This window comes from Ammospiza caudacuta, chromosome 5 (assembly GCF_027887145.1).
Source record: "Ammospiza caudacuta isolate bAmmCau1 chromosome 5, bAmmCau1.pri, whole genome shotgun sequence".
In the NCBI taxonomy this organism is placed as follows: Eukaryota; Metazoa; Chordata; class Aves; order Passeriformes; family Passerellidae; genus Ammospiza; species Ammospiza caudacuta.
This window is the reverse complement of record NC_080597.1, coordinates 58606498-58633761: the sequence shown is the minus strand read 5'-3', so window position 1 is coordinate 58633761 and position 27264 is coordinate 58606498. Positions and strand designations below refer to the sequence as shown.

Below are 27264 nucleotides of genomic sequence, written 5' to 3'. Positions count from 1 at the left end.
TGGGGGAAAAGAACTATTATCAGCTTGGGGTACTAATTCTCGTGTGCAATCTCTACAAATTTCCACAAACAGAGCTAGAACCATGGTTTCATTAAACCCAATTCCTGCCATTTCAGCTGTGCAGGACCATGTCCTCAGTCTATGGACAAGTCACAAGAATACTGTCTTCCCATTCACAGGTGCAATTTCTGCACTTCCACTTGTAAAAGATAATCTCGCTGACATCATCTGAATGTGTCTTCACCTAGTTATTATCCTATTAAAATAATTATGCCACCATTTTGAGCAACAAGAATTTTTTTCTTATACCTTTTCATACATAAAGATTTCCTGCTTCCTAGATAGGACACAAATAAGCATTTACTTCATTAGGATCATGTCTTGGTTTTATTAGCTGTCCTCTGTATTGCAGTTATAATTTCCATATTCTTGGCAATGTGGGCTCCAATGTGTAAATTCTGCAGACGGGTTCTTGGAATAAACAACACAGCTTTCTGAAACAGCCAAAAATAGCTGTTCTGAGTAGAGCCTTGGAATATGTGTGAGAGGCTGGGAGAAGTGGGGGAGACAGCTCAGACTGGCTCCTGATCAGGGATTTCCAAATCATATGAGCACCTTGTGGTGCCTAAGACATTTCAAAACTTCCCCTTTGCAGGAAGGTACAGAAAGAAGTAGACACTGAATTGCAGAGGAGGAACACGCAAGTTCACATTTTTTCTGGGTTGGTTATGAAGTTGGCCAGGTAATTTCTAGTCACTATGTAAACTAAAAACTTTAAAAGGCAGGTCCACTGCCACTTAAATTCCTGTATATGGGATAAAACTGTCATAGTTGAAGTTAATCTTCAGTTCCTGTGAGCCCAGTGAAGACAGCCCATTCTATATTGGACTGACAACAGAGCAACACTACAAAGCCTTTACCATGGAAAAATTACTGGTCAATAGCTCCTATGAAGGTGATTGTCTTCTGTCATTTGCAGTGGAAAAAGTTGAATTGAGAAGCTGTTTCATGCATCAAATGTATCTTTTTGCTCTTCTTGTTGCATAATTTTCTTTCTAACACTTTGTTGTATAAAATACCAACAATTTGAATAAAGCGACTTGCCCTCCATTCAAGTGTTGTATCACAGGTGAGAATGGCTTTACTTACCCACTGGCAACTGGCTTAGAGAAAAATAATTTCAAAGAGTTATTCAAGAAAACATAGATCTTCAGTTTCAGACATGAGCTGCAAAATAAGATTCAAGAGTACAGCAGGCAAACAAGGTGGTGGCTGCTGTGGTTGTCTGAGGTGAGTCACTGTTCTGCTTCCACACTGACAGGGAAGAAACTTGGATTTATCCTGGCAGTGGTATGTTCTGGGGTGGTAATTTGCCTTTGGGTATATTCATGACGTATTTTGTTTCTGTCCTCCCATGTTCCCTTTTTTTACACCCATTTGTACTGTGCATTGCTTATGACTGAGTAAAAACCTTTTCTTCAAAGCCTGGAGACTTTGGTTTATTGTACTCAATTTAATTTAATTTTCTGACTGTTCTGCATGGAAGTGCCAAACAGTGTGTACCTGTGCTTATTAGTGAGGCACCCCAGGGTCTGAGCTTGGGCCAGTGACTGAGTCTTGCCTTTCTGCCAGTCAGTCCCTGGCAGAAAAGGGACTGGGACAATAGAATAGGGTACAGAAAGTTTGGGTTGGTTGGAGTGATGGGCTTACCCTCTGATTTTCTAAAAAGCTGTAGCCATCAGAAGCTGAGAGCAAGCTTACAGAGATTCCTCCATTGTCCAGGAGACACTGGCAAGGCATTCTTAACTCTGAGGTCTTCATAAATGAAAACAATAATTGCATTTCTTCTTGATGAGTTCTGCAAATAAGTCAAACCTACAGCAAGTACAAAGAAAATCCTTGTTATTCAGAATCTATGACTGCTCACTTGTGGTGTTTAAAGATGTGCCTGATTAAGTTATCCACCAGACTGTTCTAATAACTGCAGCACAAAGTGATATGATGCCACACGCATGAGTTCAAAAGCTTCATTACCTCCTGGCAGTCAGAAAAACTCTTTCTGCCTTTCACTTCACTGTCATTGTCTATCATTACTGACACTGATTAACTGCAGAGATGTTACAGACATCATTCACATGCTTTCTGGGCTGCTTCAGACTCTGGTGCTGGAGGAGTTTGCAAAGAATGTCTGTGTCTTGGGCAATATGGGCAATAAAATACCTGACAGAAATTTTCCCAAGTATGGAAAAATATGAAATGCAAATCAAATATGTTTTGTGCCTGCCTCTGGGTCCTTTTCTGTCTCAATCTGAAGTTAATATTGGCAAAGGATTTCACTCCAAAAGGCCTGTTTCTACTCATTAAAATTACCTAGAATTATATCATTAGCTCAGTCTGTGTGGTTAAGTTACATTCAGAAACTGAACCTTGTTCACTTTCCAAACAGTGCCTCTTTCCTTCCAGTAACTCTAATAAGAGAGCAGACAACCAGCTCAGCAGTAGATGTCTGCACCTGATCAGATGGAACCCATCATCATCAAAATTGTTGCCCCAGTCCTAGATTAGAGGCTTCTCAATCCCTACATTTTTCATTGTGAACCCATGTTTTCTTTTGAGAACTCTGCATGGTCACACTACTTCATTATGCTGGGTGTATGATGGGAGGTGAAAACATTAAAATGAATCATTTGGGTTCACTTCAGTAAACCAAAGTGGATTTTTTTGATTGTGGTCTATGATAATATTTCACTTAGATTTTAAAAACAGCAGGAAAACGTTGAGATTTTTAATTAAAATTTGTGGGAACATCTTGTTTTCTGGAGAGCTACATGCTCACGTTTTTTCTTCATGTGTAATAAAAACAGTATTGAAATGTTGGAACTTTTCTCAGGACTGAAACTGGACACTGTTTAACAGCACTAAAATCATACTGAATTCAGCCAATTAGGTTACAAAGTTACAAAAGGACATTAAAGCAAAGGAGAACCTGCCATATTTAAACAGCTTTGTTGTGTTTTCCTTTCACATTTGTGAAAGGAAAACCATGATGTTGATTACAATGAAATACTGGCTACAGCTGGATGACTGGGGTGTGTTTTCTGACCATGCAAACCAATGGGATGGCCTGGCTTGCTCACAGCAGCACAGCTGGATCCTTTCCACAGCATGATCTTCACTACACCTTGTACTGCAGCCAGTCTCTGACCTCGAGTTATCCCTGAAACCGCTCCTGGCCACCTTCTGATGCAGTGCTGGTTAAAAGGTCATGTGCAAAAGCAGGCCAGGTAGGGGGCTGGTAAACACCAGCAGTAGAACTGATGTCTACTGCTGAGTCACTTCTCAAGCCAATGCCTTGGAGCCGTTTAGCTTGTTTGCAGTTTGCTCTTTGTTCACTATGGCTGAGTAGAAGCCTCTGAGCAGTGTAGACTGGCTTGTGGCCACACAGGAAAGGTTAGCTCCCTTCAGAGCACGCATCCTTGTGCCTCAGTCATACCTTGGTGCCTCTAAAATGCTGCTACTACTTGGTCTGCTGCTTTCAGCTGAAAGTGTTCAAAATACTGCATTTTGCAGTCCATCAGGGTGTTCTGGTAGCAACAGATGTAGTGTGTGCATTGTATGCCCAGGGATGTACTGCAGCAGTGAATGGAGGGCAATATGTATTATGGAATGACTGTAGAGGGGAAGGGAGACAGGATAGTTCCATGTATTTTGGGGAAAAGAGCCTGGAGTGAACTCCCCAGAGCTATGCCTGGGCTGTGTCCTTGCTAAAGCAGATAGGAGAGAGACAAACCAGAGCCATGCAGTGAAGCTACAGCTAAACAGACTGAATGATCAAAGTCTCTCTCCCTTGCCCTTGTGCATTTAGTAGCAGTAGTACCTTCAGATTGTGATGAAATGTGTCCATCATTGGCTTTGGGAACTCCTCATGGATTGGAGAACTGGAATCTAGTCAAACCATGCATAGCTCATAAGTTCTCTAAAACCAAAACATTCCAATGTCAAAATTTCACTTTTAATTTTAGGAAAAGTGGCCTTAAAGGGAATGTACAGTTTCCACAGAAAGAATAACACAAACCTTTGCCCATCCAAACTGTAGCATTTTTGTGTATGGTTTGTGGCTAGACTTTGAAGCAGCACTCTGTTGTTGCATGGTAAAAGTCAAAGTGACACTATCATCTGTTTTGCAGAGATACAATTTTATTACAGTGGTGCCCAGTGAAGAGTCCTCTTTAATAAAAGAGTCATAAATGCCTATTTTCAAAAGGCCTTATCTGAACCATAAAATTTATCTTCAGGCATAAGCTATAAAATAAGGCTGTAGCACTCAAGCATGATTTTATCTTTTGGCAGCACTGTAGACAGTATGTTCAAATTTGAATTGGTTTGCCCTGATTCAGTCTTTTTTGGTAACTTAAGGAATGCCACAAATTATAATCCATTTTTATATTGCTAGATTTTTTAGCAGATTTCATAAAAATCCAAAGGCTGGTTTTATGCCTGCAATTTTTATGGACCAATAAATCTGTGAGAAGGAGTGGCTTTTCACAGCCAAATTCCAGCTCTGTGAAAGCACATCATTTTTATTGTCTTTGTAAAAATATTAATGACTAAAACTAAGATTCTGTACAAAATCTTGTAGATACAAATTTGTCATACTGGAAGACACCCTGAGGAATCCTAGTGCGTTTTTTTTACATTTTTATGTTTAAAGGTGGACTGGGGACTCCTCACAGAGAACTATGGTTCAGAGCAATAGCAATAAACAACGTAATAAATGTGAAATCACCTCAAATTTGTGTGATAGCATCTTATGTCAATTAAGCCAACTCTATGTCTAGAAAGCCAACTGTATCCTGGGCTACATCAAAAGCAGTGTGGCCAGCGGGATGAGGGAGGGGATTCTACCCCTCTGGTCCACTCTGGTGAGATCCCATGTACAGCTGCACCCAGCTCTGGACACCGACCTGTTGGAGCGAGTCCAGAGGAGGCCACCACCATGGTTAGATGGCTGGAGCACCTCTCCTGTGAGGAAAGCCTGGGAGAATTTGGGGTTGTTCAGCCTGGAAAAGAGAAGGCTTCAGAGTGACCTAATTGTGTCCTTCAGGTAAGTGAAGGGAGTCTATAAAAAAGCTGGAGAGGTACTTTTTACAAGAGCATGTGGTGTCAAGACCAGGGGGAATGGCCTCAAACTGAAAGACAGCAGGGTGAGATTAGATATTGGGAAGAAATTCTGTACTGTGATGGTGGTGAGGCACTGGAACAGGCTACCCCATCCCTGAAAGTGTTCAAGACCAGATTGGGTAGAGCTGTAAACAGCCTGGTCTAGTGAAATGTGTCCTGTCCATGGCAGTAGCATCAGAACCAAATGACCCTTAGGGTCATCAACTCGTACCATGTTATGATTCTATGAAGAATTCTTTTTTTCATGCACAGCAGCATCTAGGCCACTTTTCTGGGCTGGGGGTGGTGGGGCAGGGCCCTACCTACCAGGCCAGGCACAAACAGATATTGACATCCAGAAGCATGTCTCTGTTTCCTCAGACTGTGTCCCCAGACCTAATGGCTGCACCAGCAGCCTACCTCCAAAACTGCCAGTGTACCAATTCATTGCCTTCTCCCAAAAACCTTATTGCATCCCCCAAAAACCTTATCTAATGCTCAGCCCTCCTAACACCCACTCCACCCAGAATCTCAGGCCTCCCACTTGTCATCAGGAGTCCCAATGTCAGTCCCATGTGTAGTTCTCATTGCAAATCCATTATCTGCTGACAGATCTGTGTTGTTCATCTGCAAAGCCATGCAATTGCTAGCTACAGAGCCACAGGGCTTCAGAGCCAAGAGTTGTTCTGCAGCAAGGCCACCCCAGGAGATCCACTGGGCATGGTCACTACACTCTGTAGGCTGAGGCTTCCTTTTCAGTTGGTTTGGCAAAGAGACTGAGCGCCAGAAATAAACCACAAGACAACAAGAAGCTTCAAAGGGGTGCAAGGACCTGATGATGTAACCAAAAACCAGCTTGGGAAAATTCATGCTAGGAAGTAGGTAGCACAGAAGTACTTTTGTTTTTAGGAAGAATTGCAAAAATATTGTGATTAAGATAAAATGAAGAATCATCCAAATGGGCTTGTTAGTCAAATCATCTACACTACTGAAAAGGAATTGCATCTAAGCATTTTTTGTTGGTATTGCCCGATGGCAAAATTTATCATCTTCCATAGAATCATTAGGATTGGAAAAAACCTGTAAAATCACCACATCCAGCTGTTAACCCAGTGCTGCCATATTGCCACTAAACCATGTCTGTGGAAGGAAGGGAGTAGAAGAAAACAAGTGGAGATATTAGCCTTCTGAGGGAGAAGGAAGAATTTCTATAAATAACCATGTCATTTGCTGAGAAGATTCCAGCTGCAGGAGGCAGCTCCTTGCTGGAATTAGCTACAGAGAGGGAGGAACACAGCACACATTCAACATGCCAAAAAAGTGAGCAGCTGCCTGAGGATATCCCTTAAAAAGCTTTTGAACAGCACACGTCTGGTATTGTCAGAAGGGAATGTTCATAGGGTGACAGGCTGGTGATACCTACACTCCAATTCCCAGACCTGGTCCTGAAGCAAAATCCCATGTGCTTCACTGTCACTTCTATCTGTACAAAACCAGCAGGTTATACTTAGGTCTTAAAAATCCTGGTAATTTCTATGAATTTGCCTTATCCTCTGTTTTTATTTCAGAGTCCCCTGAGGACTTTGAACTGCCTGAATTTGCACAGAAATTGTTAAGTTTCTTCTGCTGTTTAGCTGTATTTGCTCCTGCTTGAAAAAAGAAGCTCATAATAAACTTACTCTTTCCAGTTTAACTCTATGTAAGAAATTACATTAAGGGACACAGTCCTTTATGACAGTACCTACTAGCAATCTTTTTGTCTCAGAGAACTCTTCCCCAGAACAATTGATCAAAATTCACCCCAAATGAGTTTTTACAGAGTAAAAAAAAATCAAGTTTTCCCATTCTATACTGGATTTGAATTGCATGTTATAACTGTGATCAACACTATCATGATTCAAAAGCTGGAAAAACTTACTGTTATTTCTGGTTTAGCATAAATTTGTCGCTGATATTTCAGATAGATGTAATCAGAATGATGTGTTCAGAGGTAATTATTTTTCCAAAAAGTCATTACACAGTACATTAGCCAAGGAACAGCATTTTTATACCTGGCACTGCATAATTAATTCAGCCTAAACATGAAACCTGAGGAGTTCACCCAAAAGAGGAAGTAGACCTTTCTTATCACCCTTGACTTGCTTACATTCCTGTGGCTCACTGCATATCAGCAATAAATTCCTGCTAAATATTTCCATAATTCAGATTGGTGTGTCATCATCCAAAAATCTGGCAGGAGCTGGCCTGCAAAAGGGCAAGCATCTACAGCAAATGGAGCAGATCTGCCTGTAATCAATCGCTCTCTCAACCTGCATACTTGATATGCCTCTCTGAGAGTGAAAATGGTGCTTCATTCCCACAACACCCTGTGGAGAGGAGTGATTATAAACCACACAGCCTGGAGTGTGCTCCTCATGAGTGTCCTCAGATGCCCAGATCCCTGAGACAGCTGGAACTCTCTGGAAAATGGAACTATTGCAGCATCTTCTGACTGCTGCAGCCTAAAAGCAGGAACTCCATGTGTGATCCTCTAGCAAACCCCAAATCCCCATTTCAAATTCCCAGCAGTGTAAAATGTGAGTGGGTAACCATCAGCTGAACCACTGCAAAGCCTTCCACCTACCTTCTGCAGAAAGTGCCCAACCGGAAGGGGTAGTTTCCAGCAGCACAGTGCAGGCTAGATGATGCTACACTTAAAGCCTCCCCTTCTCCTTACAGATGTGCCAAGTACCCAGGGAGTTGGCATACCATACTGCTTTTCCTCCTCTGAAGGTTCCATGTCTTGCTCCCTTCATGGGACATCATTAAGAGAAATAAAATCTGTAGAGGTCTTTAATGTTTGGGTGTTTTTTAATTTAATGTCATTAATCTTGCAATTTGAGTAGCTGGTAACTGGCTAAGAACATGATTGGTCAACATGGCAAAAAAATCCAGTGACTCACACCTTCCAGATTGACCTTTTCCTCCATTGGACAAGTGACTTTTGTTCAGTTCTACAACAAACCAGTAAAGATCATTCAGATGAGCATACCCTGGGCAGTGGAGTCCCCTGGGGAGCCCAGAAAGATCCCAGCCTGCAAAGGCCAGAATTTGGTGTTACCTATGCAGATTTCAAGGGGTTTTCCCAAATGAAATAGCCCATAACCAGCAAAGAAGAGGAAGTCACACTTCCTCACACAGCCACATGAAAAACGATTAACAGTAATGGCATTTGCTGCATTGTGGTAGTTTCTCCCTTTGTCACTCTGTGTTGCTCTGTAGTTCTGTCAGGGGTTCCCAGCACTGGCTGGCTTGTTCTTACCATGACAGCCTTACTGGAAACCTGGAAACTGTTGTTCCCACTGTTATTCTTCGCAGAATTTTTCTTCTTTTTTTTTTTTTTTTTTTTTTTTTTTTTTTTTTTTTTTTTATTGCACCAAGAAATGTTTGTCAAGCGTAAATTCCCAACTTTGAAGAAATTTACACAGATTACGGTCTATATTACATTTGCCTAGTTCCCTTATAGGAAACTGGGAACAGGTTGTGCTTTTAGAATTACCTGGTTTACTTTCCATGAATTACCATCCCCTGAAAATGAAAAGAAGCTGTGTTGCAACTGGAAAGGATAACCAGTTTTATAACGGGTTGTGTGTCCACAGTTAACCTTGGTTACTGCCCTTTCTGTACTGAGGTTTAGCTCCCCAACATTGCAGGCAGCCACCAGAGCCAGGAAAGTTGTGGGATCTCAGCACCTCAGGACGGAGGTGCAGAGTGGCCGAGACCACCCTTGGGGGGCTCGGGAGTCCTGGAACTTTGCCAGAAGTGTCTGGTGGCTGGACTTTGATCCTACACAGGAGACGACACCTGTATGAGGATGGGAGGATTTTACTGGGTGAATGGTGAAGGGATAAGTTAATTAGAGTGTAAGACACAGGGTTTAGGATTTCTGTACAGGGGAGTCTAAAGAAGTAAGATGGAGGAATTGGGGCGTGTCCTGTTCTTCTTCTTCTTCTTCTTAGCCTCCATCTTCTGTGGTGATGTTGGCACTTTAAGATTGGTTATTACTAAAAGTGCACTAGTTAATAAGGGTAAAAGGTATTAGAGAAAAATAATAAATATTGTATACGTAACTTCAAGTATAAAGATAGGTGACCGCCCCGGGGGCGCTCAGTGTGCCCATAGCTGACATGCTGGGCAGACCTCTGTCGGGCCGAGAAAAAGTCTTTTAGATAAACAATTAATAAACACCGAGACCGAGAAAAAACCTGAAGCCTCTTCTCGTCCTTTGAAGCGCAAACTCTTCAAGGCCATCCCCGAACCTTTCCAAGCCACATAAACAGCTGAGAAACCGACAGAAAGTCACATAATTACCTGGATGCTGCAGTCAGCTGTTCCCTGCTATGGCACAGCCACCGTGGCACAGGCACTGATTCCACAGATTTTCCCTCTGGATTCTCTGGCATAATTCTCCAGTTCATATTATGTGCTTAAAAGAGTACCTGGAATTCACCTGAAAGCTTTCTCATCTGCAATCAGCTAAAGCTAAAAAAAAAAAATTTGGAATGAGAACTGACATTGAAATGGTTGCCATTGATGGTGAAGATCCAGTTAAAAATCAGTCTGTGAGTTCATCCTGAAGACAGAAAAGTTTAAGAACTTGAACAATTTTCACAGGGGTCTGAGGAAAGAGATAATGAAAGAGATAAGAAAAGATGATTGATTACAGCTTTTAGGTTCTTACCTAAAAGGGAAGCAATTCTGGCAACAAGTCAATAAATTAAAATTCACCTGAAAGACAAATACTGATACTATATACCTTTTCCTCCCCAATGACAGATTACGTCTTCCCACATAAACAGTTGGAGGATGCAAATTACTATAGTAAAGCAGATAACAAATTACTAAAGTAAAATAGCTGAGATGAGAAGAAAACATGAAACCTACATCTGAAGCCAGTTTTTCAGCACAAGGAACACGTAGGGCAAAATAAATATTTTAATATCTCTGGGAAAACAGAGTAGGGAAGAGAGAGTATCATCACAGTGCAATACAATGATATTATCTCTATGGGCTTTTTTGTTGTTTGTTTGGGGTTTTTTTTTACTAAATGAAAACTAAGAGAAAAGAAGGGCTAGTGAGAATGCAGACCTGGAAGCAAATCTTGGATCTGCAAGGCTGGATACAAGTATGCTATAAACAAACAGAGATAATTCTTTATGCAACAATGGGAGACACATTAATACAAACTAATAAGTAATACCTCTGTAACAAAAGAAGCCAGGCTTCACAATCAAGCAATTTCCTCTCCTTAGAAACTATGTCTTATTGTGTGCTTGTGTGGTCCCTGATGACTTGGACCTGCAATTCATTCCTCACTCATAACCTCATAACAAGGGATAATTTGACAGCAGATATATCCTTTATATATTGTTTCAAAAGGTGCAACATTAGTCATACCCTGCACATTCCTCTCATGTGCATTCCTCTCATATATAGCCTTTCAACCTTCTTCTTTTTCCCTTTTCATCTAACTGGAATTCAGATTTTTATAGGAAAAAAAAAATTGCAAATTCCCATTTGTTTCCCATGCTTGCCCTTTCAAAGTGGAAGGACCTCCTGCAAGGTCTGATGTTGCTAAATTAATAAATAAAGTTAGTCAGAAATCAAGAGTAAGATCTGTGAGGTAAAAAAAAAGGCTTGCTGTTTTGACTGTGGTTAAGTGTTCAGTTTGAAGAAATGTTCTTGGAGCCCTGAAGATGAAACAGAAACATCATGAAAAGGAAGCTGCTGAGGATAGATAGAGGTGGGTGGGAAATGGGTGTCTGAAGATATGTGAGAAACAAAAGGGATGTGAAAAAGTTGCTTAGCTGCCTTGTCAAAAAAAAAAAAAATAGGGAACTGTGGATTTCAAGATTTGCAAAAACTTCTGTAACAGTTCACAGCCTTATACCCATTTTTCCTCTGAAAGCTGTACATGGCATAACACTACGGAAATCAAAAGAGCCAAATCTATGGGAGATCCCACAAAGCCCTTCAGCCATCATGGCAATGCCACCGGTGCTTTTCATAAGGAAAATCATCCTCAGGAACAAATAGCACGAAACAATAGAATATAACAGATTAATCTGTAATTGGCTTTCATTTTCTTTTATGAACCCAGGTTTCTTTTCCTGTGAAGCAGCAGGGAAGTCACCCTTAGGGTAATCCTTCCACCTCAGGATGAGCAACTCTCCTCAGGAATGAGCAGGAACCAAAACAGAGCCACACCTGGGCCTGCCCCCTGTCCCTCATCTGTTAACCAGCATTGCATGTGCATGTGTTTGTTTCATGAAATGCATGTTAGAACAGGAGGGCAGAGCATTTCATCTACCTATTATATATACTCTTTCCCAAATAAATGCTTCAGAGATGTTTTCCTGGCACACAGTTGGTTTTCTCAAGCTACAGTCTGGCTCAGACACCAGGTTTTTAAGTCTATTTCCAGTGGGGCACAACATTACATTCCTTGCTTTCCCCAGAGTCCCTGCCACAGAGCTGCAGTGCTGCCTATGCAAATACCCCAGCACAGCCATGTGCTCCAGGGCCAGTTCTTGGGCTCTGACCAAGGAATCCTGCTCCTTCCCATGAGTTACTCACACACCAGGCAAAGGCAGCTCAAAGACACATCAGTGTCGGGGTGTTGATCATCACAAGTTTGCACTAAGATTCAGTCTCACCAGTCTCCAGAGGAAGGTTCCAACCTTGTTTGTTCTCCTCACTGTAACCTCAAGATCCTGCTTTGCATTTATTATTGCAATTGTTGGGTGGGAGTCCATCTTCCCTCTCCTCTTTCCTCTCAGATCCAATGGGTAATTTGCACACTTCCCAAATTGTGGAGGCAGGGCAGGATAAAAAGTCAGTACTAGAGCTCAGACACACAATGGCATTGGCAATCACCTGGCTTCACCTCCTATTGACTGAGCTTCTGGAAACTATTAAACCATCACATTGCAGCCTTCAGTAATCCAGTGCACCAAGAGAGGGAAGGCCTCTGTTTCCTCCTCGTTTTGACACTTTTAAGAGAAAGAAAAGGTGTATTGCTACTGAGGAGTCTTGTTGGGCTTTGAAAACACACAGAGCAATGGCATCCAGAAAATTTTCCAAATGGACTGACTGAAAAATCAGAGATTTGTCAAGAATGCCAAGGAATGAATAAAGAAATTAAAGGAAAAACAAAGCAGATAACTGAGTGTCCTGGGTCTTGTGTGGAGAATTTTGTTTCAGAGGAACTGTGCAATTGTGGAAGTACTTTTCAACACAGGTTGAAATTTCCCCAGCAGACTCCCAAATGCAGCAAGACTTGAGCTGAGGCCCAATGGGTAGTCTGTTCTTTCCTTACCAGACATTATGGTTTAAAAACTGTGTTCAGATTTTCACAATTAATCAAATAAATGCTAAACCTACACAGCTGTTGAGAAACACTTGATAAAAATCACAGCTGAGAAGGTGAAGAAGACTAATCCAAAGCAACCACTGCTTTGCATAAATTAAGAGATTAATACAGAGATGTATCATTCACTGCAGCACACTTCCCTTTGGACCACTTCCCTTTGGAGCACTCCATGGATAATTGCCACTCAGTGCAATGCTATTCCACAATTTTCCCTTTTGTCTCCAGCTGTGCTGTTAGCAATCTGTCTGAAGACACTGATGTCTCTAGTGAAAAGAATATGAGGACAAGATAGAGGGTGTGGAAAAGGTATCTGGCAATTAAAGAAGAGATGCTGATGTACATTTTTACTGCTAAAGAGGAAGTACATGTTGATTTCTCAACTGTTGAACATGCTTGTAAAATATCCAGCTAACAGTATAAAACATTTGCCAATGAGCTTAAGGTATTCAAGCTGAACATGAAAAATTACAAATGGGTTTTGCAACAGTGAGCAGCTGATGATAAATAGTAGGTGATTCTCAATGCTGATTAAAAAAAAAAAGTGATATGTGTGTGGGAAAAACAATCCTATCTCTGCAGCTACAGAAAACACCACTGACACCACCACGACCATCACCACTCCTACCAGGAAGCTTAATTGATGCAGAATGTGTCCTGTGCTGGCTCACAGGGCCTTGGTAGACTCTGCCTGTCTTGCACAAAATGATTACAGTCCATATCTGATACTGTCAGATAACCTGCTGCTCTAGACAGAAGTGATTTGGAGTAGAGGATGAGGACTCTTTTCCCTTCAAATCCAGCTATGACTGCATGGCCACACCATACATACCATATTTAGCACCCTACTTACTGTACAAACATCCCAGTAAAAAGTGAACATCCTGTGCCTGGGTCTTCCCTGCAGATTGGCTCAGGACATATTAACATTCATGGAAGTGTTACCAGAAACTGTCTAATGCAAGGGAAGTGTGAGCAGTTGTCTATTTTTTCTTATTAAATTGCTTAGTTGAAGGGATATTAATGAAGCATCTGTCTCTTCTGTTCAGTCTGCAAGAAGCAGGGCCTGAAGAAAGCATAAAGCTGCATTTTTTGTAATATAGTGCTGTATTGTGTTTAACCATAAGCACTAAGGATTGGGATCCTGGATTTCCAAGAGTTCCATGTTGTCAACAGTTCAGTACTTAGAATTACTTGTTAAAAACAGGCAGGCAGTTGTCAGCATTATTAGATGGAGAAGAGAAAACAGGACAGAACATCTCTGTGCTGCTGTATAAAATCATACATTATCATATTTTGTATACTGTACACAGTTCAAGTGGTTGCCATATAAAGAATGACTAAATAGACCTAAATTCTTCAAACTGACAAAAAGATCAAGAGAATATAGCACAGCAGTCAATAAAGAATAAAGAATGTGGGAAAATAAGTACAAAGAAACAGTTCATTGTTCTTTTTGACGTAAACATTAGAGCTCAGTGAATGTCATAGTGGCTGGTGGCAGGTTTAAAGCAAGGACAGGTATTTCACACATCACCTGCTTACACTGTGGAGTTTAATGGAATGAGTAATAGAAAATACAAGATTTACATGAGTCCTAAAAAACACTTAGGTAAATTTCTATAAGAAAACCCCTTCCAGATATACTAAAACGTAAGAATAATTCATTAATTCACATAAGAATAATTCATTCATTAAGTTCTTAAGAAATGCAGATGAACCTGTTGAAGACAGAGTACAAACTAAACAATCATTTTATTTGATGCAGTACAAACTCTCCTATCACCTTACACAAAGTTAGGGAAGCCCGAGGGGCCTGGATAGATATGTGGAAAAGGTAATGAATGGTTCAGAGGAGCTCTGCTCTTGACTAGGAGCACTCTGCAACAGATAGGGAGGGATGGGATTTACAGAGGAAAATATTTAACTGTCTGTGATTTCCTACTTTCCCCAGACAGTACTTTTTGCTTCTTCCAGCTCCTTACCATCAGTTTTCCCAGATGCCAACCATCTGGGCTCCACTAACAGGAGAGAAAATATATTGTTGTGTGGCAAAATGGGAATGTGTGCCTCTAGCTCCAGCCTCACAACCCTCCCTCAGGGTGGACTTGATGGCATTAAGGGAAGCAGCTTGTTTCATCATGAGATGCAACATGGTTGAAGGAGGAGCATCTTTGTCACTGACATCATGAAAAGGTGGGTGTAACCCCACAAAATATCCCAACAGCATCTTGCCCTGACCAGTATCAACAGGGACATAAATTTTAGTCTTTAGAGGAACTAGCAAGGATGACAGCAAAAGCACAGAGGCTTATAATGTTCTGATCCAAAGCCGATTAAAATTTGCCTAGTGAAAAATAGATTTGATTCCTCATGCATATGATTTGTTCTCTCTGAATAAACCTATAATTACCCACATTTCAAAAGCTGTTCCCTATGCCTCATAGTGCAAAAACTTGGTTTCCATTTACCTGGAAATGAATCATTGGACTTCACAGAAGAATGAAGAGGTTTTGTGCTTCTGGGAAATGAAACTCGGTAGTGTGCACATATTGCCAAGCAAAAAGGAATAGAAAAGAAAAATGGAATCCATATTTGACTGGAATCTACTACTAATTACTACAGATGGCTTACAGATCCAAGGCATACTCCTAGAGCAGGACAATGTCTGTTTTCTTCATGACAATACTAAGTGAGCAGGGAACAATATAGTTTCTGGTGGGCATGGAAATTGTTGCTGTCAGGCAGTGGTTCACAGGGCAGATGATACACAAGAGAAAGTTTCCTGCAATGTTCTTTTTTTGTCTCCCTTTGTCTCAAGCTTTGCACGGATGAGCAGCACACACCCTTCACAAAAATTCACAACTATCAGATTAGACATAGGGAGTTGTGGTTATGAATTATATTACAATGAACATTCTTTTAGTGACACTCACACTTTGCTGTAGTTTTTCAGAATTCCATTAAGTTGCTTATTATGCTTAAAAGCCATTTCTTTACAGACCTTAAGAAATAGATAAGAGAATGCTGCTGCCCTGTATGCTGAGTCATACAAAAATTATCTTCATTAAAAACTTGATTTGATGGTTCTTCATTTCTGTGAGCTAGAAAGAATATATTGGAGTATTTTCTGGAGAAAGAGAATGGAACCTTGTGAGAGTCCAAAAATAATTAACTTGTAGAGTTTGGGTCTTTTAAAATACTGGAAACACACATGGTGCATTCTTGAAACACAGTCTCTACTCTTGTCTTGTATTGGGAACAGAGCATTGGTAACTGCAGTACAGCAGAGCATCCATTCAGGAATCACAGAATCCTCTTTCATCAGAGGCAATAACACAATAGCAGCAATTTTTGTACAATTATTTCCTGTAATATCCAATGTCTCTGCACCAAGCAGTAACAAACAGCCCTCAGAAGTACATTTATATTATCTTTGTGGTCCTTTTCATGGAATAAATCTCAGTTTGCTTGTGCAGCCTAGGTTGTATACATGGTGCAGCACAGCAACAACTGGTTATTTGGTGAATATAGAAGCAGATAAAAGTCTCGTCACCTTGGTGCTTACAAAACAATGTCATCTGAGGCATAGCCTTGAAGAACTAGAAATGGGCCTCTAGAAAGAAGCCTGATGGTCACAAAACCATCAGAAGTGAGCTGCCTGGAAATGTGACAAAGGATTTGAGTCAGGGTTTATACTTATAACAGTTTTCTGGTCATTAACTCACAGCCTCAGCTTGAGTTTCTGAAGGAGGAGACTGTGGCTGAGGTAGCTCATTTGGCTCAGCTCAGTCTCATACCTTAAATTAGCCAAGACAAAATGGGTGAATTTCAAATAACACTACAGAACATATATCCAGAAAAAAGGCTGGCATTTGGTTTATACAAAAAAGCAAGGACAGATACCAGATTGCTGTCTGTGCTCTTGCAGAGCAAGTTATCCTCAATCTGGAAACCACATTAGTGCTGATCAATTAATCTATCCTGACTTCCAGTAAACCTTTTCAGATTAGCCATATTCACACAGAAATACAGTTGACTTCCTACTCAGCTACACACTCAGCCATCTTAGCTCAAAGACAGAAAATGCTTGTGCAGCCTAGAAATATTCTGACAATTTGGACACTCATGTGAAGGGTTAGGGCACAGGTAAGGAACTGGGCAGACAAAAGAATGCCTCAATGGAACATGCAGAACATTCAAGGGTTATTATGATATTGGCACCTGCAGACAGACAGAGAACTGTGCCTTTCCAGAATGAGCTGGCAACAGTCCATTGCAAAGCCTCTCAGCTGGCCAGGGTCTTGCAGAAAAATATCAGTGAGTGAAAACTACAGATGTAGAAAGACAATCTGGATTTCACAAGGGATGTGAAATTTGGTGAACAGGGACAAAAGAGGAAGAGCCACCTGAAAGGAAGCTGACTACCACTGAAGTACAGTGCTGTAAGATTCATTATAATATTCCATAACTAAAGTCAAAATTTGCTTCTAAAAATTTAAGGGAAACTGATGTAATGCAAAAGAAAGAAAAAGAAAAAGCTCTGTAAAGTTTCACTAGTTTTAAGGGGGAATATGGTCATGCAAGAACTATCAAGGGTGTGTGGGTGCTGTGCACCTTGGTATTTCTCCACTTGTTTGAATCACCTTTGCTTTCTCTCACCACTGATAGACAGTTATAATTGAAGAAAGGAATAAAAATGACAGGCTGTTTCCACAAGCCCAACAAACTGTGAGGTCCCATAGGTAAGTAGCCCACAGAGTCACTGGAGAGGACTCCCTGTTACACAGAGAGGTTCTGGGTCAGTTTGCCTCCCACTCATCCTGGAATTGTGCCCCATGAAGAAGGCAACAAGATAATGGATAACAGGCATGAAGGTGAGAAGCAACCAGGTAGGGAAAATGTATGTATTGCGTTCAGAGCAGCACATCTGTGGTTACTCTCCATTCATTTTCCCATTTTACCTGGAGGTTCTGAGTGAGGAGCAGCTGTGAGTCAGGAATGTGAATGACACCAGGGCTGCCCAACTTCACCTCCCCCTTCCCTCTCCCACCTCACAGTCTTTGTCCCCTCCAGCCCATCTCCCCTGCCCCACCTCCAGTCACCCCACCCTGATTTCTGCATGTCTGCATCATTCTTCTTCCTTTATGGGCTTCCTTCTGCAGGCTCCATGTACAGCATTTCCTTCTGAGTGCATCTCCCTGCCTGTGCCCATGGATGACTCAAAGTACCTTCTCCCCTCCTTTTATCTCTGGGATAAAAAAAGTACATTCTCCCCATCTTTTATCTCATCCTATCTCTGGGAATTATTTTTGCTTTTCATCCTTTCTACTTCTAAACACATCAAGTCATGGGATTCTCCCATGACAAAACTGTCCATCAAGCACGAATCCAGATTCAGAGTGCATATAAGCAATGTAAGCGAAGCTTGGAAATCTCTGCAGGATGTGATCAGACACTAGAACCTGTGAAATATATGAGAATAGTGGCTCTGAACCCAAAGACAAGAGTTGGTTTATTCTATTGGCTATGATAGGAAAAGGTACAAACCCTTAGAGCACTTATGTGGAGACAGAACTGGAGAACACAATCCCATCCACAGCTGATTTTGAAAACTGACTTTTAGAAGTTAGGTAGGAACTTATATAGCTTTAAAAGAGGATGATTTAGGCTTCATTCTCTAGAATGTAGGGAATGACATAAAATATATCTGACAAATTTTACCTGTTAAAAAAAGTAGTCTAGGAATTAGGATCTGTTTCTCAGTAGATAAGATGTCCTGGTTTTACTGTATCAGATATATATTAAGTTATTTAGATCTATACTAGATGGACAATTAATCTGTCTGATGGTTCCCAGAAAATAATAATTTCTAGTGTGCTTGTGAATCCAATACCAGAACTAGCCCTCATTCATTTAGATAAAGGTTTTAAAAATGGCACTTAGTGCCACATGAAAGGGCCTATTCCTACAAAGTATGAGTCACCAATACTGGCAGTAGCTTGATATGCTTGTCACAGCACATACCACAGTGGAGATGGCCACGATACACAGAGGACCACCATTCAATTTCAGAAGGCTTTAAACATCCCCATACAGAGTAACACCATGCCTCATCAGAAGGCTTCAAGGACCTGCCCTTTTTGCTCTTTAGCCCAACCTTTTATCCCCCCCATGTTCATGCATTGGCCCTGTGTGCCCTCTGTTCCCTTTGGTGTTGGTCAGTGCCCTGGGCACTCCCTGGCTCATGGCTGTCAGTGCTGCTCACCTGCTGCTCACAGCTGTGCCCGCTGGGGATGGGCTCAGCCCAGCCCCATCCCAATCACCACCAACTGTGTGCCTGCAGCTTGAAGGGGTGGCAAACCAGCAGGGGGATAGGAGGAATAACTCGCATCATTGTTACTGGACTTGTAACAGCTTTGCAGGTTTACACAAAAGGGCTTTCTGGGTAAGAGAGAGAAAAAGTTTTCTTAATCCAGGAAAGATATTTCTGTGTGCAATAAAGAAACTTACAGGGGATATGAGATATGAGAGAAAGTCACCATTTTTTTTGGCGAGCTGTTGCAGGATATGAGTAAGGGGAACTTTTCACACTAAATTGAAGCAAGTACATTTTCTTCTGTTTATTAAGCATAGGTATGTTAAACTTCAGGTTGAAGTCTATTGTCAGTAATGACAATTCAGTCAGTCTGCCACCTAAGGAGCTAATGAGCAGAACTGTTTGCACTCCCCTGGAGCTGGGCTCCTTCCCTTCTGCTGGCTCACACAGGCCTGATTGTGTAGTCCAGGAAGTGAAATCAGCAGTAAAGTACAAAAGTAGTCATAATTTCTCTTCCCATTTATTTCCTTGAAGTAGTTTATCAGAAGTGCAAAAGGGACAGGTCAGGAGCAGAGCCTGCAGAGCAGGACTGGTTCTGCTGTGGCTGTTGTTACAGCTTGGTGAATACACAGCTGCTCTAATGAGGGATGTGGCAATCCAAGCACGGCACTCAACTGTAACTTGCTGATACCAAGGAAGTGTGTGTTTTACTGCAAATAAAGAATACTGCAGCAGCACCAGGCTGGTTTCCCACACCAGACCACATGTCAGCATACCAAGAAAATAAATCCCTAAGTAAGCGGAACAAAATTGTTTTTAATTTATGTCTTAACTTTAAATGTTGGTATCAGGTTTGTGCAATGCACTAGAAATAATGGAAAGTCTTAAAAAGATTACTAAAAAGCATCTTATCAGTCTTTTTGCTATAGCTCAATGATATTCAGATACATGCTAAGATCTCAGAAGAGCTGGGATATTAATGCTCTGTGATAATACTGAGAATGTAAATATTAAATTAAAAACAAATACATGCAGGTTACCTCAAAATAGGGTCCTCAATAAGCTTATTGTGGCCTGGGCCTACAATAAGCAAGAAGGGAATTTCCTTCAACAAAGGAATGGAGGCTCTAGACAATTAGCCAATTCTATAATCTACACATAGGGGATTTTTGCATTTGACTATTGCTACAACACATTTACTTGTACATTGGTCACAATTGCAAAATCATTGCATATTTTGGGTGAGAGAAAGAAAACATTTCAGTGGTCAGCAGAGTGTAATGAACACTTATAGGGTTAGGAAAGATTTTATTACTACCTTCTTTCAGGACTGACCTACCAGTGTTTAAAATGTCTTCTGAAAAAATTTCAACACTTCTACTTTTGCAGCTATGAAGTCACAAGAACAGAAGAGGCTGTAACTTCTCTAGAAAATACAGTACCTGAGTGAAATTTCTTCCAAATGTGTTACATGTATGGGGTGGTCCAGTCACCATCTGGGAGAGCAGAAAAGCTGCTCCCAGAGGGAGCAGGAATTTTATGATTAGAAGAGACAATGTTTGCCTGAAACAAAAGTATTAGAAAAGGACTCATACAGATCTGCTCTGGAGTCAGTCAGAAAAGCTACCAGCAATTTTCTCACTACACAAATGCAAAGAGGCAGACCTGAGCCAAAGTACAGAAATACTATTAAGGATTATTTGCAAACATTTGCCACCAGCAGGAATGTTGTAAGCATTTAGGTGGAGCTGCCTAGGCTCCCTTTAAAACAAGTATCCAAGCAAAATGAAGTATGCCTGGAAAGTACCTGTCTCTTCCCAGTGGCCATCATGGGAGCTTAGAGTACTGTCTCTGGATAAGCACCTTATTCTCAGGTTAAATTACATCTGCTATGTCCCCTGTCCAAATTTTCCTGTAAAACAGGACCATGCTTTGGTATGACTGTTTTCTTTGGTATTTTCAGCACTGCAGCCAACAAGAGATGATGTACTGCAAGAGAGTCAGCTTCTATGCAGCTGAAGCAGGACTTTCTCACTGAAAGCACAGGGCTTAGTCCAGCTGTTGCTGCTTCAGGATCTCAGATGAGCTTGTCATTGGAGGTGGTGTTTTGCTTTAGCCTTAGATACACCTGTATCATTTCAATTAACTTTCAGTCTGAGGGTATATTCATAAAGTTGATTTTAAGATATCATGGCAATAAAAATCACTCTGTACAACAACCACTCCTGCAGAAAAGACTTTTTCACTGGAAGAAAGTGAAGAGAGTAGAGTTATGATGCTCTCTCAGCTGGGTGGCCAAGTGTCTCATTCCTGGCTGCAGCCTGAAAGGTGTTAGAGGAAAAGCAGGGTAGGTCAGAGCTTCAGGTTTACAAAGGAAGTAACTCAGTGCTCTAGGAATGCTGCCCTGCCACCTCTGCTTTTGGAGCTGCAGCACTGCCAGGAATGAGACTAGATCTAATAGATGAGCAGTCTAAATAATAAAGCTTTTACATCAAAAGTGTCAAGCAGAACTTGACCTCTCCAGGGCACCTCAAAAATTCTTGTGTTTCAATGCAGTGGATATGTCTCTTACACCATACTGTTAAAAGTGTCAATGAATGCCTTGAAACACAACAAAACAAACAATTCTTAAAACTCCACACATTCAGATGGAAAATATTTTTTATTGATCAACTAACTTCTTGTTCCCTTACTCCTCACCCACATTCCTGATCTCACATGATCAATTCCACATGGTTTCAGGATATGCTATTAATCATCTTTTATTTTACTTTATTCCCATGTTACACAACAGGAAGCATGTTTGACAGGACTATTCAGTGAAATAAAGGCCAAATATTTGTTAATCAGTAGAGAGTGTAATATTATCCTTAACAATTGAGTATAAATACTGATATAATGGGGAAAACTATTTCCATTAAACTGGTCTTTCTAGACCAGATTTCCACAAGACAGTTTTAAATAGCAATCAACCAAAGACATGTACCACCTCAGACAAATAGGAAAATTATCTCCAAGGCAAACACAAATGCAAACACAGAAAGCAGTTATTAGATATACTTAAAGAACATGATCTGTCATGGTGAGATCATCAGAATCGCATGAGAAAATCAAGACAGGAAATTGCAAAGAAGAATAATGTATCAAAGCTGAGAAAACTTCCGCCATTATTCATTTCTCAAAAACTTTTGCTTATGGCTTAAAAATGAAAGCTACCAACAAGAAAATCTGAAATACTTGTTCTATTGTTACACAAAGTACCATGAAATTATTCACTTATAGCATGTTTTGTATAAATACTACTTTAGATGGAAAATGTGGACCTGATTTTCTAGGTGATCTAATTGATGGTGTTCACAGGGGTCCCAGGATGAGGAAAGAGATAAGGATCTGACTCCATGTTTCAGAAGGCTTGAGTTATTATTTTATTATATATATTAAAACTATACTAAAAGAATAGAAGAAAGGATTTCATCAGAAGGCTAGCTAAGAATAAAATAGGAAAGAATAACAAAGGTTTGTGTCTCAGACAGAGAGTCCAAGCCAGCTGGGCTGTGATTGGCCATTAATCAAAAACAACCACGTGAGACCAATCACAGATGCACCTGTTGCATTCCACAGCAGCAGATAACCATTGTTTACATTTTGTTCCTGAGGCCTCTCCGCTTCTCAGGAGGAAAAATCCTAAGGGAAGGATTTTTCATAAAATGTGTCTGTGGCATTCTAAGACCCTTTTTTTAAATACTGGAAAATAAGGAATCCTAATCTGAATTTGTCATATTACAGTAGGCTCAACTTGCTAAATTCTTCACTCATGAGAATAATCTCACAGTAATCAGAAACTACTGTCATGAGAGATGACCAGTTAGACCAGAATTGCAAGTTGCACCAAAATACAATCCTGAGGACCTTGAAAACATGTTGTTAGATTCAGTGCAAGGACTCCACACTCTTCATCCTAGGAGAAAAACAGAAGAGGAAAGAAGATTATTATTATTTTCTCCAAGGAAAATATTATTTTCTCCAATGAAAAAGTTCATTGCTATATATTTGGTATAAAATAACAAATCTAACAATTTGTCCACAGTTTGTGTACTTGACTGTCACAATTCAAACTGTTTATATGAACATATAAACAAAATCAGATACTTTCTTCTGAGTGGTATCTTCTGAAAGGGAAAAGACTGCCTCAAGGCAAGGATGGCAGCCCCTTCTCAACCACATGATTTGCAGAGCTTTTGCAAGGCTCCAGCTTTTCCCCATCTTTGAACAAGAGTTTTTCCTCTCTATTTTCTCTGGAGTTCTAGGTAGCTCCCACTCTTCTAGGCTGGCTCTGAAAGGTATCCTTAAAGGAAGAGAATTTTTAAGGGCTCAGGGTCTGCCAAATTGTACCTCCATGGGCTGCATTATTTACTGATTATTTGTCTATAGCCTAGGAGAGGTGTTTAGTAAAGGACTGTGACAATAAGAAGCAGCACTGGAACAGCTGAGCAGACGTGTCTAATCAGTGAGAGCACAGAGGGATCCGACCTGCATGCAAACATCCATGAGAAAGCAGGGGACAGGGGCTAATAATGTGAATATCACACACAGCAATCTGAGCTTGTTTCAGGGCTCCTGAAGGCTGTGCTGTTACTTTACAAACTTCTCACTGGCACTGGTTAATTGCCTCCCTTTCTCCTCACTTGGGCAGCAAGGCAGCTACCTCTGATTCCACACTAAACTGCAAAGAGAGAAAGCAAGAGAGGAGAGAGCACAAAAGCAGGGAATGTGTTCAGTGGGAAAGGGAGGGTTAAGAACCTGATATTCCTTCTAGCTATATACAAAATTCATTCAGATATTCCTTCTGTGCTTGTTACAAGGCCAGCGATATGGTTTCAAGATTAAAAACCCCATCCATTTCCACAGATGTTTCAAACTGTAAATTAGATGGATACCTGTGTGTCATGGCTTTTGGTGGGTTTCCATCACTGTATGACTGACCATGAAAACCTGAGGGAACAAGTTCAAATATAGGTTGCCATTTTGTTTTAATTATCATTCACATATTTATTCTCAGAGTAACTGATATGGGTTATTGTTTCATACAAAATACATAAAGTTCTTATTTTATAGAGGAAATAATGTCTCAAAATGCTTGGCTTTATTAAATAGAATCCAGAAAAGTGGTCAAAAGACATAGAAAATTTGAAAGAAGCACAAAGTATTGCCTCCAAGTCAATGCTATTAAATTCAAAATTTAAAAAAAACCACCACATTATTTTCCTATTTCCATCCATTGTAGAGCAAACAAGACCAAGCCATTGTAATTCCCAAAGTACAGCTTTATAGAAAATATAGAAAAAATATGTACAGCTTTATAGAAAAATGCTATCCATTATAGAATAATAAATTATACATGCCAGAAAGCTCTTCTAAAAGCTTGGCTAAAGAGCAGCCTTCCTGATGGTTAGACACAGTGACGTTTTTGTAATAGATGTTGTTATGACCGGAATTTGTTTTCTAATAACGTCATGAGTCTTCTGAACACACTGGCAGTGCTTGTTATCTTTAACAGTTACACTTAACATGCACGTTTCTATTTTACAAAGATGTGCACAGTATATGTTTTCACTATTTCACTGTGCCATTACAAGATTATTTGTCATTTGCTTTGACATTTCAGATTGTCACAAATTACAGACAAATCTCAAGGTTAATATTGCCTTACACTTTCCTTAATATCTTAGGCCCAAACACAACAGCATCCCAGTGTAACAATTATCACCCTTGGTAACTGCTTTAAGAAACTTTCATCACATCCTGATTTTAAAAGGCTAGTGTTTAAGAAATACCTTTTTTATATAAAATATGCATTTAAGAATACAAAAACCCTTAGTAGTTTTGCTGTCACTGATACATTAAAAACCTTACACCTGAGAAGCAGCTAGTGGCTTCCAATGGGTCGTTAAGAACACTGGAATTATTGCAGTAAGACAGACCAACCCAGTTCAGTGTCCCATCTCTGACACTGACTTGTACCATCTTGCTCACAGGGAAATTTTGGGAACACTGGTCCACAGACAGAGATGGATTGATCTACCAACTGATATAGATCACATTGTCCCAAAACCATAAATTATGTCAGGATCCATGAAGCATGAGGTTAATAGGTTAATGTACAACAAACACAGTGATCACACATTACAGTTCTGACATTCTTGGTAAGTGCCCATTTTCTCCTTTTTTTTCCCAAATCTCCACAAATTCCTAATCAGAAGGAAAAAAATCCAAAAAACAACAACAACCAACAAAAACCCTACACAAACACAACAAAAAACCAAACCAAACAAACAAGCTTGTGAAAAAAAGTTCACTATTTAAATATTTAAATCAAATACTATGCACAAAAAGTTCTTTAGTCAGCTTTTGATGTTCTGCTATTTTCATTTACTGCACAGACATGTTCTCTCCTACCATGAGGTGCAGAGAATTTCCAGGACTGTCATCTCTAGAGCTTTTAATTATTTTACATGTTTTTGTCATACTCTGCATTTTTAAATAGAAAATATGAAAAATTAAAATGCTGGGGTTCATCCACACTGCATGAACCACAACACTGATTTAATTTATTCATCTTGACTGGGCCTGTTACAATCACAGGTTTTTCAGTGGAGAAGAAACCTGAACTGGCATTATACAAATGATTACACAGGGAACTACATTCAGACCACAAATTCAAGCTCCCTTATTTTTATTATCAGGCTTCCAAGACTGAAGCTGTAGTTAACTGACAGGTGTTTTTAGACAACAGGGAAAATCTGTCACAGGGCTTACTGTATTTGCAGTGAACTAGAAGGAGATGTAGGTTGGTTTTTTGTGTGAGTTTGGGGAAGTGTTTTTGGCAATGCTCAGATTGAGGCTTCTCTCAGCATGATTCCTTTTAGACTTTTTAGTTCTAAATTAGTCAATCCACTGCTGTACTGTTCACCATAAACCCCACAGCTTTAGTTTGCTCCGAACTCACTAATTTCTACAACACCTTACTTTCAGGGTTTGGAGGTTCTAGAGTATTCTGGCTCCATTGTGTATCTGAGTGTACCTCAAGTCATCATAATAATAATGTCCAGAAGCAAATTTCTGCTTGCTGGGAAGTGGAGGGAAATGCTGCTGTCCCATTTGCAGGGGGGGAACTGAGAGCAGGGCTGTGCTGCAGTCACTGCAATGGCAGCAGTGTGTGCCTCTTGCCAAGGTGTGCTTTTAGCAAGTTACCTCATGTACTGACAGCAAGGTAAATACAGGTGTGACACACAGAATCTGGCACAAGGTGAAGAATTCACCCAGGAAGCAGAGACAGCAGCCAGCACACAAGCTGCCCTTGCAGAGATAATTAAAGTAGCTCATGAGGTATATCAGTCCACTGTCTATAAAGGACTCTGAGCATATCCAGCTCTCATGCACACATCCACCTCCAGTCAGGTGAATTCCACCTCAGTTTCACAGTGAAAACACACTTCACCTCAAATGTGCTCTTGTACAGAATAAAGACCCAAGCTTCTTTTGTTAACATTCTACTCACCACAGAAGGTATCACAGATCTGCAGTGGAACTGAATAATCCACATCTGTTCTCCAGCCCTTTCAAAAGAAAGAATTGAGGCTTACTCCCCTTTCAGCAGAGCTGTTACTAAGCACTTGTGTTGACAAAACGAGATGGCTTTATTAGTTTACTCAAGGGACTGCATTTTAAATCTGTTTCTAAATATACACATATGGAGATTGCTGGTCTAGTATATATTGAGTTGCAATCACTTTTAGGTCTCTAAATGATAGAGCTAATCATAATTTTTGTTGCTATTGTTGACTGACAGATAATGTCTTACTTACAAAAGAAATAATTTATGCAGGAAATTATCAGTCTCCCCACCAAATTTCATGTCTCTCTAGGGAAAGAACTACTACTCTCATTACTCAGTAGGCTTTTGCCAATCTCACTTTCATCTTCCCTCTTTCTTCCCAGCAGCGCAAAGTGAAGGTGAGAAGGGCCTTCCAGGGCAGCTGCTGGAGCCTCAGAGCTCACCCCCATTTCTTTCAGTGTCTCCTGAGAACTTTAACTCCAGAGAGGCATAAACCTATCAATAAGCTTCATGCTCATTTTCTATGAACAAAATTTCTTAATGAAGTTCAGCTACAGAAATAGTGTGCAGAAATCTCAGAAATCATTTGCTCAGTTCTACTTTCCTGAGTGCTAATTCTAGGACACCATGCTCTTGCTGTGCTGTTTACTATATGCCTCACCTTTTCTAGTCAATGTCAATTTTTGAAAATTCATCCATTATTTACTTGGATCTTTTGATAGCTTGGAACTTTTTATTTATGAAGGAACACATAAAGACAGG

At 40.4% G+C, this 27264-nt stretch overlaps 1 protein-coding gene across 1 annotated transcript in view; it reads right to left on the bottom strand.

The window, feature by feature from the left end:
- Positions 1-22753: 22753 nt before the first annotated feature.
- IL17REL (interleukin 17 receptor E like) overlaps positions 22754-27264 on the bottom strand; it is a 43590-nt gene continuing 39079 nt past the window's right edge. Inside the window, exons 15-17 of the mRNA XM_058805877.1 lie at positions 26446-26503; positions 23825-23879; positions 22754-22845 (exon numbers count right to left, since the gene is read on the bottom strand). Of these exons, the coding sequence (XP_058661860.1) occupies positions 22818-22845; positions 23825-23879; positions 26446-26503 (141 nt within the window). The 3' untranslated portion in view covers positions 22754-22817. The remainder of the gene's footprint in view (positions 22846-23824; positions 23880-26445; positions 26504-27264) is intronic.